The sequence below is a fragment of the Ascaphus truei genome, chromosome 1 (assembly GCF_040206685.1).
Source record: "Ascaphus truei isolate aAscTru1 chromosome 1, aAscTru1.hap1, whole genome shotgun sequence".
Lineage (NCBI taxonomy): Eukaryota > Metazoa > Chordata > Amphibia > Anura > Ascaphidae > Ascaphus > Ascaphus truei.
Genome location: NC_134483.1, coordinates 399200003 through 399213805, shown reverse-complemented (window position 1 = coordinate 399213805; position 13803 = coordinate 399200003). Strand labels below are relative to the sequence as shown.

General features: G+C 37.8%; 1 protein-coding gene across 6 annotated transcripts in view; it reads left to right on the top strand.

Moving 5' to 3' along the window:
• The window catches only part of GRIA2 (glutamate ionotropic receptor AMPA type subunit 2), a 153296-nt gene that overhangs the window by 87986 nt on the left and 51507 nt on the right, over positions 1 to 13803 (top strand). For all 6 annotated transcript variants that reach the window (XR_012803607.1, XM_075612573.1, XM_075612601.1 and 3 more), the window contains exons 10-11: positions 1187 to 1393; positions 5374 to 5744. Coding sequence is in view for 5 of the 6 variants with exons in the window: in XM_075612573.1 (XP_075468688.1) it covers positions 1187 to 1393; positions 5374 to 5744 (578 nt within the window). In the remaining variant the exon portion in view is untranslated. The remainder of the gene's footprint in view (positions 1 to 1186; positions 1394 to 5373; positions 5745 to 13803) is intronic.

The window sequence follows — 13803 nt, the reverse complement described above, 5'->3', positions numbered from 1 at the left end:
AATTACATTTTAAGAAGTGCTCTTGCAAATTGATTTAAGGAAACATACCAATTACATTTTAAATTCTGTAGCCAATTGATGATAGGATTCAGCTCAGAAACATACCTGTTTTAAGAGATAAATCAGAATGTTAGTCCAGATATTCAGAATGCATCCATGATTAAAGGTATAGAAGATATAGAAAAACAACCAGAGATTATAACTCCAATGTTAACTCTGCCCAACACTTAAATATGACACTTTAAGGTGGGACACACAGCCATATTAGATGTTTAGATGTTTTAGCTTCTTTTGCAATTTCTTGTTAGGCTCTAAGGGGCCTATTCTCTTTGCTCCGAAGTTGTCATTACCAAACCGAATGGTTTGGCATGTCTAGAAGTTGCAAAATGAAATGCCAAAAATGCACTTTAAGACTACGGACTTTTATCAGAAGGTTATTGGCACAGATATTAATATTTTTACTTAGAAACTGCAACATTGCCTGCAAAGGGAACCAGATAGCACAGCCATGCAAATTGGGGGTAATCCAGCTAACAATAATGCATTCTATGTTTCCATATTATTATTATTATTATTATTATTATTATTATTCCGTATTAGAGGCAGACAGCTAAACTTTATTAAACTTACTTTTAAACAAACCTTGAATAGAAATAAGAAGTCTACATTTCAGGATTCATACATAATGAAAGCGTCAGTTGAGCCATGAGTAAGCAGTAACTGCTTTGTCATTACTGCCAGTTTGTTATTTAATAGTAAAACAGAAATATATCTTACTGACCATCAACCTTTTTATTGCCAGAGGTGACCTGCAATGCAGTGTAAAGCATTTTACTGTATCACTTTTAGTCAAAAAATGTACCATGAACTGATATATTGGTTGCGTTGTATTAGTCTGTCATTGCTGGTCTGACAGTTTTAATATTCTTTCCTAATCTAAATACGGTGCATGTAAATAGTTGTATTCCTATTGAAATATGTGAAAATATTTTTTTCAATTGTACAACAAAGATTGAGATGTGTCCATAAAAAAAAAGTTACTTGGGCAAATAATGCAATAAAAAATATTAGTCATAAGGGTGGGTCATTTTAGTATGTGTTCAAAAACGATTAGATGTAAAATTCATGAAAAATAATACATTAGTCTATGCAATATGAAGATCTCTTATAAATGTAATATTTTCAGGAATCCCCGTATGTGATGTACAAGAAAAATGCAGATCAGTTTGAAGGGAATGATCGCTATGAAGGATACTGTGTTGATTTGGCTACTGAAATTGCTAAGCACTGTGGATTTAAATACAAATTGACAATCGTTGGTGATGGCAAGTATGGAGCCAGAGATGCAGAAACAAAAATTTGGAATGGAATGGTGGGAGAATTAGTGTATGGGGTAAGTTGCCATTATTTATTCTACTCACTTTCGTATATAGGATATATACACTGTACATACACATATACTATACTGTACATACATGCATTTGTCATTGTGTTGCAAATGTCCCCTTAATAAATATACATATTTTATATTAATAATATATAGAAGATATATGATAAGATTAACATATAAAAATAAATGAATATCCAGAGATCTCATTAGGGCCTATTCTAGTACCTGAGAGACTGTCCTTGTGAAATCATGCAATCTGACAAGGCAATAAGTAGCGGAAGAAAATTGTGATTTCAACGTATAAGATGTTCCACTTCTGACAAATCGTGCCTATTAAAATCTCAGATTGAAGAACAAACTGCACAATGTTGACTTATTTCAAATAGATTTAACATAACATGCATGGGGTGATTACTCACCACTCACCACGGCCATACTATAAAAAACGGAGATTTTACAAATATTGAAGGGGGTAATAAGCCTCTTAAATTATATATATATATATATATATTTATTTATACACATACATATAATGCACAGTGTAAACAGTGCTGTGCATAAAATATTGAGTACCTGCCCTGTAGAACCATCTAATTTTGGAGAGAAAGGGACTTACCAAAGGAACTGAACCAGGTTCACTTGCTCCTTCAGCCCATATATGTGTGTGTGTATGTATACAGTACACAGTACACACACACACATCACACACACCACACACACAGATATATAGCCTGCATACTCTTTCTGCTTTTTTCTGTTACCCGGTAAGTGCACCCAGGAAAGATACAACTGTTATGTGGCTGTCACAGAGTAGAGATACAGTAGGTGAAACTTTTGCCGATGGTCTTGAACCAGTTGTAATTCGTCCTTTTTCATCTTAAAAAATAATTGGAACTTTGTCCAGTTTGCAAGACATTTGCCAAGCAATAAGTCAATGTGCATTATAAGTTTGCTTAATATGCTAATTTGCTAAAATCGCTAAAATTGCTAGATTGACTAATGCTCAGACTATAAATAGGGCGCACACACCATGTTTCGCTCACTCTCTGGTAATATTTCTCTGAAAGCTTGCAAAATTGCAAAATCTAAGAATAATTTTGCGACATTATCAGCCCTTTAAGACTTGCCAAATGTATTGCAAAGAGCTTATACTGGGACAAAAAAATCGCTACAAATTTTGCGACTGCATTTTGCATAGTTTCACACATTTCTACCACAGACCAAGTTTATATATATATATATATATATATATATATATATATATATATATATACACAGTGTTCGACAAACCTATACATTTGCTCGCCCCGGGCGTGTGGATTTAACCCCCGGGCGAGTAAATATTGGCCCAAGCAGCACACGTTTGGTACTAGGTGGCGAGTAGATTTTTTTGTGTGGTGAGTAGATTTTTTGGTGATTTGTCAACCACTGTATATATATATATATAACAATTGGAAATATGCTATATGATTTGCTGTGGAGGGTTTTTGTCACTTTTTTTACCCACCATAACTTAACTAAGTATATCTATATGCTGCAGTGGAAGTACTGTGTGCTGGGTGATAATGGTGAAAGGCAGGGTTGCAGACCTATCTAGGACATGCAAATGAGCATACGGTAATATTTCCATTCGCTAATGCTTTACTGTGGAGGATTTTTGTCACTTTTTTGACCACCATAACCTTAATAATGTGTGGTGAAGACCTACTCTTAGTCTCAAACCAGCAGAGCCAGTACAACCAACCAGACTGAAGTGACCCACAAGGTCAAAACAGTCTGTCTGTGAGTGGGTTTACTGGCTTTGCATCTTATCCCAAGCTATGTTTAAAAGCTGTGTTTAAAGCAGCATGCATTGGCTTAAGGGTTGTTCATGAGCTTGAGACAAAAGGTGGCACTGTGTGCTCATTTGCATGTCATTTCCCAGAATCCCTTGCTGCAGTGGAAGTACTGGGTGATAATGGTGAAAGGTGGGGTTGCAGTCCTGTCTAGGATATGCAAATGAGCATACGGTAACATTTCCATTGGATATATATAAAACAGAACAGAAACAATATAGCACAGGCACTCCAATCTCAAAAAAGTGATTTTAACATTTAGGCTCAATCCAAAGTCTTTCTCAAGAGAAATCAAAGCTCTGATAGTTCAAACCAGCTACTGTATATACTACACCTCACCCTGTGATAAACCTAATTTGGCACCAAAAACCTAGATGAATCCCCTGTGGCATCACTGTAGTGATGTGGAAGAGGAGCGGGGCCGCAGGGGCCACAGTGGAAAGAGAGGGGATGGAACAACTACCACAGATAGTCTACAGTGAAATAAAGCATGATGTTAAAAAGGGCACATATGTATCATTACTAAAGAAGCACAGTGTGTCTGTCACAGTCAATTCTGTAGCTGTGTATGAATACACCTGTCTGCATACAAAACGGGACCAGGAGGACCGAACTGAAAGAATATAACAAAAACAATCAGATTCGCAGAGCCGTGTATTATAAGTCCATCATTATTCTACAGGGCAGGCACTCAATATTTTAGAAACATTTTATGTACGCACTGTGTGTATACAGTATGTATATATATATAATATTATATTGTATAGTTATATTTGATAACAAATATTGTAGGCTATAAAGGAGGTTCGTAATGATATGCTACCCTGTGATACCTGTAGGTCAAAATACCAGCCAATAAGTCAATAATGCTCTGTATTTTTAGCACCTTGCCAATCAGAGCTGAAGCACGGGTTTGCTGTTGAGTGGGACCTTGGGAGAGGGCCTGGAGGGTTCTGTGAATGAGCAGGGTGGACCAGAAGTCATGCATTTAAACTATTTTAGTAATAATCCACACAGTATAGGGCATAAATGGCTTCTAACATCTGATCTTGGTTAAAGTCTCTTTGCTTTGCATTGGCCCTTCAACTCATCCAGTCAATGCATTATTGCCCTGTAATGTTTTCAATAATGTTCATAATTAGGTAGAAAGTATAAGGAAAAGTGTAATTAAATCAATTGAATTAGGGAGTCCTTGTCTAACAGAGTTAAAATAGCCAATCTCACCAGCCTTGAGATGTCATTAGTTTCCTATTGCTTACATTTTAGTAAGTGGAAAGTTTGAGTAATCCTATTGGTTGCAGAAAAAGTTTGGATTCTTTATACTGTATGACGTGATACTGTTTATTATACCTGCTTGAAAATAATGTACAGTATATGTGTTCTTATGTATGAGCTTTCAAGTTCTCTTCCTGAGATGTCTTGAGGAACAAGCCCTTTTTAAAAAGATAAAAGGTCAGGCAATAAAATAATTCTAATTATTTATATCACACTAGCTTTACAACTATAATCAACTATTTGATATCAATACAATTGATTTTACGAGGTTATTACATTTGCAATCGAATAATAGGCAATTAAGCAGCCATGGTTCAGTGGCATTCAGAGTCACTTATGGGAGAGTAAAGTTTCACTTGTTCCTCCATGTGTTGCAATAAATGTTATAGGGGAGTTCACTGCATAATGTAGTTTGCTTTATATATACAGTCCCTGTAGATATGTTATGGGCTATACTTCATTGTCTTGATTCACCGATACAGTGATGCAAGAATCATGTTTTCTATATACAGGTGAATTATTATACATCAATGCTTCATATATCCCGAGTAGATGCAGGTGGTATGTAAAGCATTTGTCCTGCAGATATCAGTCATAAAAGTATTCAAGTTATCCGAAGCTTCACTAAGCACAATGTTATTTTCTATTTTCCCCAACCACATCAGTCATCCTATTGCTTTCTGCTCTTTCACTTTGTAACTGTGTCTTAATATTTTTTGATACAGAGCCTTTTTACCTTTTTAGGAACCCTTTTGTAAATGATTTATAAGGTTAATATTTTATTAAGTCATTTATGTTGTTTTTAATTGTAAAATGTTAACACTATCACACAAAGATAATTATTACTACTTTGTTTTTCTTTTTCTTTTACAGAAAGCCGATATTGCAATTGCTCCATTAACTATAACATTAGTGAGAGAAGAAGTGATTGACTTCTCAAAACCTTTTATGAGTCTGGGAATATCTATCATGATCAAGAAGCCTCAGAAGTCAAAGCCAGGAGTGTTTTCCTTTCTTGATCCTTTAGCATATGAGATCTGGATGTGCATTGTATTTGCTTATATTGGGGTCAGTGTAGTTTTATTCCTGGTCAGCAGATTTAGTCCATACGAGTGGCACACTGAGGAATTTGAAGACGGAAGAGAAACACAAAGTAACGATTCATCTAATGAGTTTGGGATATTTAATAGTCTCTGGTTTTCCCTTGGTGCCTTTATGCAGCAAGGATGCGATATTTCGCCAAGGTTGGTTACTCATCTGTTTCTACTTTGTGCATTTTTGGTCTAAAGTGGATGTCATGGTGCATATATATTTGCTGTTAAGAAGAAACCAGTTGCATTCACTAGAGCTCCATAGACTACCAGCATCTTGAAGGAAATAAGGCAGCAACATATTCTACTGTTAGGCAAAGATTGTCCCAGTGAAAGTATATACACCATGTAAAGACTACAAAATGCATAAGGTTTCAATCATTTCATGCCTTCTTGGAGGGGTACCGTGTTTTTGCTGCATATTCCCATTTTACAGTTTAAAGGCTGTATGGTCAATATGAACTGTAATGGGAAAAAGGGTAATGCACTGCATGTGAGCAATGGAAGCAATGTGCTTTTCCTCCTGATGTACTATTCATGCCATTAAGTTAATACAACAATCTTCCTCCTTTCTCTTTTTATACTCTATGCACAGGGGCTCGTGTTTTCTTGCATACAGCTTTGGGTTTTTCAAAGAGAAAATGCATATTCCTTTCATCACTAATCATTTACAGTATTCAGTCCATTATAAATTGTGAATTTAAGAAAAGGTTGCTTCCTTTCATATTGGTCTTTCCATATTTTTACAGTGCAACAATATTATTTTGCAAAATAATTTACTTTTCTTTTTGTGATTTCTACAGTGTTTAAAATTCAGTGAGTAGCAACCTAAAATACTAGTGCTGCTCTTAAGTACCCAAAGCACCCCATAATACCCCTACCATATTCACCAGTCAGGATGTTATCTTTAATTAACAAAAAGCCACAGGGCATCTAGAACATAATACATGTGCTAATACCAAATAAACAGTGTTACATGCCATAATGCTTGTAATACTATTCTTCTATATTATTGATTTATACCATATGGTTCTTTTTAATGACATATAGTTTATTGCTGTCTCCTACCCCTCTACAGTCTGCTCTCCATTGTTAGAAGTCCCTGATTTTAATTTTGACTTGTCTCAGGGGGAGTGCCTGTTGTTGGCAAGAGGCTGGCATGCTTTTTGCTTGTATTGTTTTGGCAGATGCTTAAAAAGATGCTGCAAACCTCCAATCCTCTGATATTTCTGGGTATTATTTGCAGCAGATTATGTGTCTACAGTCAAGTGCCCACTAGGAATGTTTCTTAATACTGCCAGCCCCAAGATAATTCTGAGTCACTTGCTTTGTTCCGACCACAAGGAGAGAAACTGCCACACAGCACTTGTGGAATAGCAGGAGCAGGAGGGCATTGTACATGTACTTGTATGCTGTGGCTCCAAAGCACTGTTGCCTTTTTCCTTCATGTTAGCCCTGCAGGTCATTCCATGGGAGGGCCACAAGAAATAACCCACCAATGGTTAAATGTAATTAATATTGATATCCTCTCACATCAATTTCTTTATACCTTTGTTTGGAAAATGAATGTTGGATGGATAATATCTGGCTTTTTAGAAATATATTTTATCAATCTCAAAAAAAATATTTATTTTTACAAAAAATAAAAATAAAATACTTACTGTAGTAAGTATTTTTAGGTTTATAATTTATCTTTTGACGTGGGGTTTATACCATTTTGTTTCATTATGTAAACATCAGACGTTATGTAGTACAGTAGTTCTTAATAAAACATGGTGGGAAGATAAGGCAAAAGGGGCCTAAAACGGGGCATTTTAATCTTGCTCCTCTTTATAGCAATATATGAGATACTTGCTCCTGTTATTGCTCTGCTGTAGATGCCAGGTTGCATTATGGGCAGTGTCAAAAGAAGGAGTTACGTGGCCCACATATTATAATGGAATGTATAAACTTCTGCACTTGTATTGCTCAATTATTTTCTCTTTATTTGCACCACAAAGTCCACCTTTGTTTATGTACATGGCATAAACCACACTGAGGTGTAGATGTAAGAAATATCACTAGCACACGTGCAAAAAATTGAGCATTTGTTTTATTTATAAAAAGTTTTACGAGGATGTTTTACATTTACCAATGTTTTACATTGAGAGTTACCTCTTGTTTTCAAGTATGTCCTGAGCATAGAGTTATGATGACAAATAATACATGGTTACAAATACATAGTTTACATAAGTGAACAGGGTATACATTATGGTAGAAAGGGGAGGTGATAGACAGCACTCTGACACAATGACTCAGCAAGGTTGCAGGGGAACAGGAAGGGACCCCAATTCCCTTCAGAAGTACTAACAAACCAAAAGATAGTACCAGCACTCTCTGTCTCACAGCTACAGATATAAGCAAATACCAGTGTAGGGAATATGAATAATTTAATGACACTAATAATAAACTGAAAATATAGCAACAATAGCCAATACGCCAATGCAAGAATAAATATCACCATAGAGAAAATCAAAAATTAAAGGGGGCAGAGGGGAAAGAAGGAGAAGGGGAAAAAACACAAAAGAAAAGCAAAAAATCACAAAAATGGAAAAAGGAAAGCAAACTAGGGGGGCGACGTTTCGAGGGGTGACCTCTTCATCTGGCCCATTCCCCCTGGTCCCAAAGGGTCCCAGAGGTACTTCCCTAAGCCTTCCCTCCCCACTGTCAAATAATCCCACACTCAGCTAATGATATAAAGTCTAAAGAGGGCAAATCATATAAGCAGATATCAAATATAAAACAATAAATGTAGATACAAGAATATTGTAAAAGACACAGAACATATGCAGATATCAGATGTGAATCAGTGAACAAGTATAAGCAAACCCTCTTCCGGGTGCCCTGTCGAGTGCTTGACAGGGCACCAGGAAGAGGGTTTGCTTATACTTGTTCACTGATTGACATCTGATATCTGCATATGTTCTGTGTCTTTTACAATATTCTTGTATCTACATGTATTGCTGGTACTATCTTTTGGTTTGTTAGGGTATACATTATATACAAGACATTGCATGCACAGTAAGAGATAATATATATTATAGGCGTATGTAACAGTTACAGACCAGATTAAAATGTGAGACAACTTTAGGTTTATAAGAAATTAGACAGGTGGTGGCTGTGAGTCTCCGGTGGATTGTTCCAGTTTTGGGGTGCACGGTAAGACAAGGAGGAACGGACGGATACTTTGCTGAACCTTGGGACCATGAACAGTCTTTTGGAGTCAGATCTCAGATGATAAGTGCTGCATGTGGTAGGGGTTAGGAGCTTGTTCAGATAGACGGGTAGCTTGCCCAGAAACAATTTGAAGGCAAGACAGGAAAGATGAACTTGGCACCTAGACTCAAGTGTTGACCAATCTAGTTCTTTGAGCATTTCGCAGTGATGTGTTTTGTAGTTGCATTGGAGAACAAATGGCATATTGAATTGTAGAGGGTATCAAGTTTGCTATGGTGGGTTTGGGGTGCCGAGTTGTTTACTATGTCCCCATAGTCTATAATTGGCATTAGCATCTCTGTCAATACGCTTTCTGACCAGCAGACTTAGGGAGGATTTGTTCCTGTAAAGTACACCTAGTTTGGCTTAGGTTTTGGATGTCAGGGTATCAATGTGCATCCCAAATGTAAATGGAGTCAAACCATATGCCCAAGTATTTCAAACTAGTAACAGGAGTTAGGGTGATATTAGCCTTGGTTCTGATCTGGAGCTCAGTCATTGGAAGCTATGAAAATATAACCTTGGTCCCAAATACCATTGTTACAGTCTTGTCAGTGTTTAAAAACAGTTTGTTTTGGGAAATCCAATTTTCAAGTTTCAAAAAGTCAGATTGAAGTATGTGTTCATGGTCGGAGAGGCTATGACTGTGTGCATATAAGATTGTGTCATCTGCATACCTGTGTATTGAAGCTCCATTACAAGCTGTAGGAAGATCATTGATGAACACTGAGAAGAGTAGGGGCCCCAGAACAGAGCCTTGCGGGATACCACAAGTGATATCCAAGGGGTTGGAGTTAGAGTCTGCGATAAACACATGTTGGGATCTACCTGATAGGTAGGAATGAAACCAGTTTAAAGCATGCTTCCCTATTCCAGAGCACTGGAGTTTGTTAAGCAAGATAACATGATCAACAGTATCAAAAGCCTTTGAAAATCTAGGAATATTGAAACATTGAGTTTTCCCAGTTCATTCCACTCTGGATCTCATTGCAAACTTTTAGCAGGGTAGTTACTGTGGAGTGTTTGGGGCGAAAGCTAGATTGGAATTGGCTAGGGAAATTTGTTTTGGTATGGTAATCGCTTAATTGTGAGTGAAAACATTTTCCCATAACTTTGGAAAGAGATTGGCCTGTAGTTTGAGACAGTGTTTTTGTCCCCACTTTTGAAGATTGGGACAACTCTGGCAGTTTTCCAGGTCTTAGGGATATGACCTGCAGACAGAATAGAGTTGACTATGGAATCAATTGGTTTGGCAATGGCTGGGGCACCAAGTCTTAGGAACTTAGATTGCAGTAAGCCATTGGCTGCTTAGTTTTAATTTGAGGAGTGCTTGTGTAATCTCCTCTTCAGATACTTGGACAAATTGAAATTTGTGAGCAGTGTTGGGAGAGGGTGGGGATATAGGGGTACTCTCAGAATGAGGCTCATGTTTGTGTTTTGGGTTGCGTTTCGCTAATAAATTTGTAGCACACCCCACAAAATAATCATTGAATGCATTTGCAATATCAGTGGGATTTGTCAGAGTAATATCCTCCTTAGTGATATTACTTGGTTGTTGATGGCTAGAAGGCTGGAATATGTTGTTGATAACCTTCAAGAAGTTATCTGGGTTTGATATATTCTGGAGTAGATTGTCAGAGTAATATTATGCTTTTGCATGTCTTGTTTACCTTGTGCACATATTCCGCAGGCATCTATAGTTATTAAGATCCTTGGTAGTGCCAGTTAATTTGTAGCTTTTCCACAAGGCATCCCGGAAATGGCAGAGCGCTCTAAGGTCAGTTGTAACCAACGGGAGGTGGGCCCCTGTACTCTTATTTTGCGTTGTGGAGCATGGGTAACACAGAGTTTTAAGAACTTGGATTGGAAACAGTCGAGCAAGAGCATTGCACTTATGCTACCAATACACCTGTTTTAATTTCAGCTCCGGGGACCCCCTGCTTCTGAGATACTTACCTCCATAGGTGATGTCGGTAACAGCTCCGCAGGTTTAAATATCCTAGTCACGTGGGCTAACAGGAAGCAGCAAGGGATGATGTCATGGCTTCCTATTGGCTTGCATGATACGGGAGCTTTATATCCTCCATTGCCATAGCCCCATATAGCCCATCCGGAGCTTCTCCTAGCACCCCCTATAGAGGTAAGTATCTCGCGAAGCAAGGGGTGGCCGGACCAGAAATGAACACAGTTTAGTTCCGAAGATACCCTGCTTCAATCTTGTAACTATAAAAAAGGAAAGCAAGATTGCTTCTTTTAATCACAGTGTTATTGGTATTGACACATCTCAGATATTTTCATGCTTTTCCACTGGCCTCCGGAGACTGGAGGAATCTAACTCCAGGGACTTTCCAGACAATCTACAAACAGGTTCATTTTTTCATTAAGCGTTTAAAGGATGAATTACATTGTGAGTGGCACTCCTGGTGTCCGTTTTATACGTTTTATTACATTTTTGTTATTTTGTGGATCTGTACTATGTTTTCTTTTCTTTTTTCTCTCTTATCATTATTGAGACAACTTCCTATTAACTGCACCCACTCACCATCAATTGGTGACTACGTTAAAGAATATCAGTGCAGTGTGAGTTTAAAAATAAAATCCCTATCAAATGTTTGCATTTATGTGCACTGCATAAAGGGTGAAATCATTTACTATTCACACTGAAGGTGGTTTTCTGCAATACTTAGTTTATACCCTATGTCCATCTATCCTGTTTGGTGTCTTTAAACAACTGTAGTCTTAAATTTTTGGCATTTATTTACTACTGTATCATTCTCTTGTGTAATCGGTGGGGGTTTACCCAAGGACATTTTGAACAAGTACACAGTTGCTACTATATGTTACTACACACTGTTTTCTTTTGTTTTTTTTTATACATTACACTGAGCACCGTTTGAGGAAGAACAGCGCCAAGGAGGACAATTATTTTTTCTCCCTCAATCCCCCTCCCTCCCTCTCACTCAATCCCCATCCTCTGTCACTCAATCCCCTTCCCTTTCACACAATCGCCCTCCCTCTTGCCCAATTCCCCTCTCTCACCAAATCCTCCCTCTCTCACCCAATCTTCTCTCTCACCTCCATCTTTCAAGCCCCCCATCTTTCTCACTCACCCCCTTCTCTCTAACCCCCTCCTGTCTCACCCCATCCTTTCTCAATCCCCCCATCTCTCTCACTCACCTCCTCTCTCACTCAAACCCCCTCCCGCTCTCACTCAATCCCCCCATCTCTCAAACTCCCCCCATCTGTTACTCTCCTTCCTCCTTTCCCACTCAATCCCCCCCTTCTTTCTCACTCAATCACCCTCCCTATCACTCAATGCCCCACTCCTCTCACTCAATACCCTATCTCTCTCACTCACACCCAATCCTCTCTCACTCAATGCCCCCCTTCTCTCTCACTCATGCCCTCTCTTACTCAAGCTCACTCTCACTCAATCTCCTCATTGTCTCACTCAATGCCCCATCTCTCTCACTCAAACCCCTTCCACCTCTTCTCACTCGATCCCAAACCATTAGGGCACATATCCGCCTTCAAGTCTCCTAACAGAAAAGCATGTACATTTATTTCTATGATATTGTCAGGAAATGATATTACGCCCTCAATGTAATTCAAAGTTGGATATATTTCATGGAGAATTGATGCCCCATATTACACCAATTTATACCTGTGGAAAACTGCTACACCAGAAAATATTTCCACTTGTGCATCTTACATTTATGCATAAATGTATTACAACCATTAGAATTTTTATCTAGTACTGTAGCAAACCTACTGGATGCACTGTAAATTGTGCTAAACAATATATCATTTTTCTAACGCATTATCATCTAAATTGGTACATTGTCTAACAGTGCTTCTTCTGATAGTATCAATATGTAAGCTCACACAAACAACATTTCTTTAGATATAAAGCAGAGAAGAAAATATGCGTGATGGATTGTTTGCTAAATCATTGCTGCTCTATATTTTTTTCACCGTTTATTATCATTAATTTCTCATTCAGTAACTAACATTGAACTGAATGTGTTAACAGCATGAAAACAGTGAGCAATAATCACAGGGCTGGAATCAGCATGGTGAGATGTAATATGTTAGAAGGAAACGAGAAACACAAAACAGGAACTAAAACAAAAGGGATAATACTGTACATACATCTTTAACCCTTTAATAACGAGTTTCAATGTATATCTTCCTAATGTTATTTTAGTACACAGTTATTTTGGCAAAAAACAACAATAGTGAATTAACCAGTAGAGCCAAACAGTTCATTTCAATATTGAAATGTGACTGCCTGGTGAATTGGTAATGCAGATAAGTCTGTCACTTTCCTCATTATCAGATGCACACCATGTACAGATGCAGCGGCCGTTATTCGAACACTTCACGCGTTGTATACCTCGGAATACCCATGTCATGGCGCGTGATTTCTTCCAACCGTACAGCTTTAAGACGCGAGTGCAGAAAATGGCATTTTAGTGTTCTGGCTTTTAAACACCTGAAATTGACACAGTAGCACAGTACTGTAAACATTACAATTAATTCATTTCATTGCACACAAAGAAACAGGATCCATGAAATTCAAACAAAGCAACCGCGATAAACACGTGTGCCGGGGGCGATTGGCCGTGTTAATGCCGCGTAGAGTACAGCAGCGCACACGAAAACGGCGCCGTGGTTTGTTCGAATAACGGACGCTGCATCTGTAGCATGCTGAATATTTTCATGAGTGTTATATTTTTGGGGGTTGAGGAGGGTCATGTATAAAGGGTTTGAAGATATCAACTGGATTTACAACATCATCTGTGCCCAATGTAAGAAGTGTGACACCGGTCCTTAGTAGAGTTTAACACGTAGTGAGACATGGGGAAAACATGTTAAACATACAAAATAGAATAAAATAATTATTCAAACTTACACAGAACTTTATATATATCATAATAATGTGTGTTTTATACAT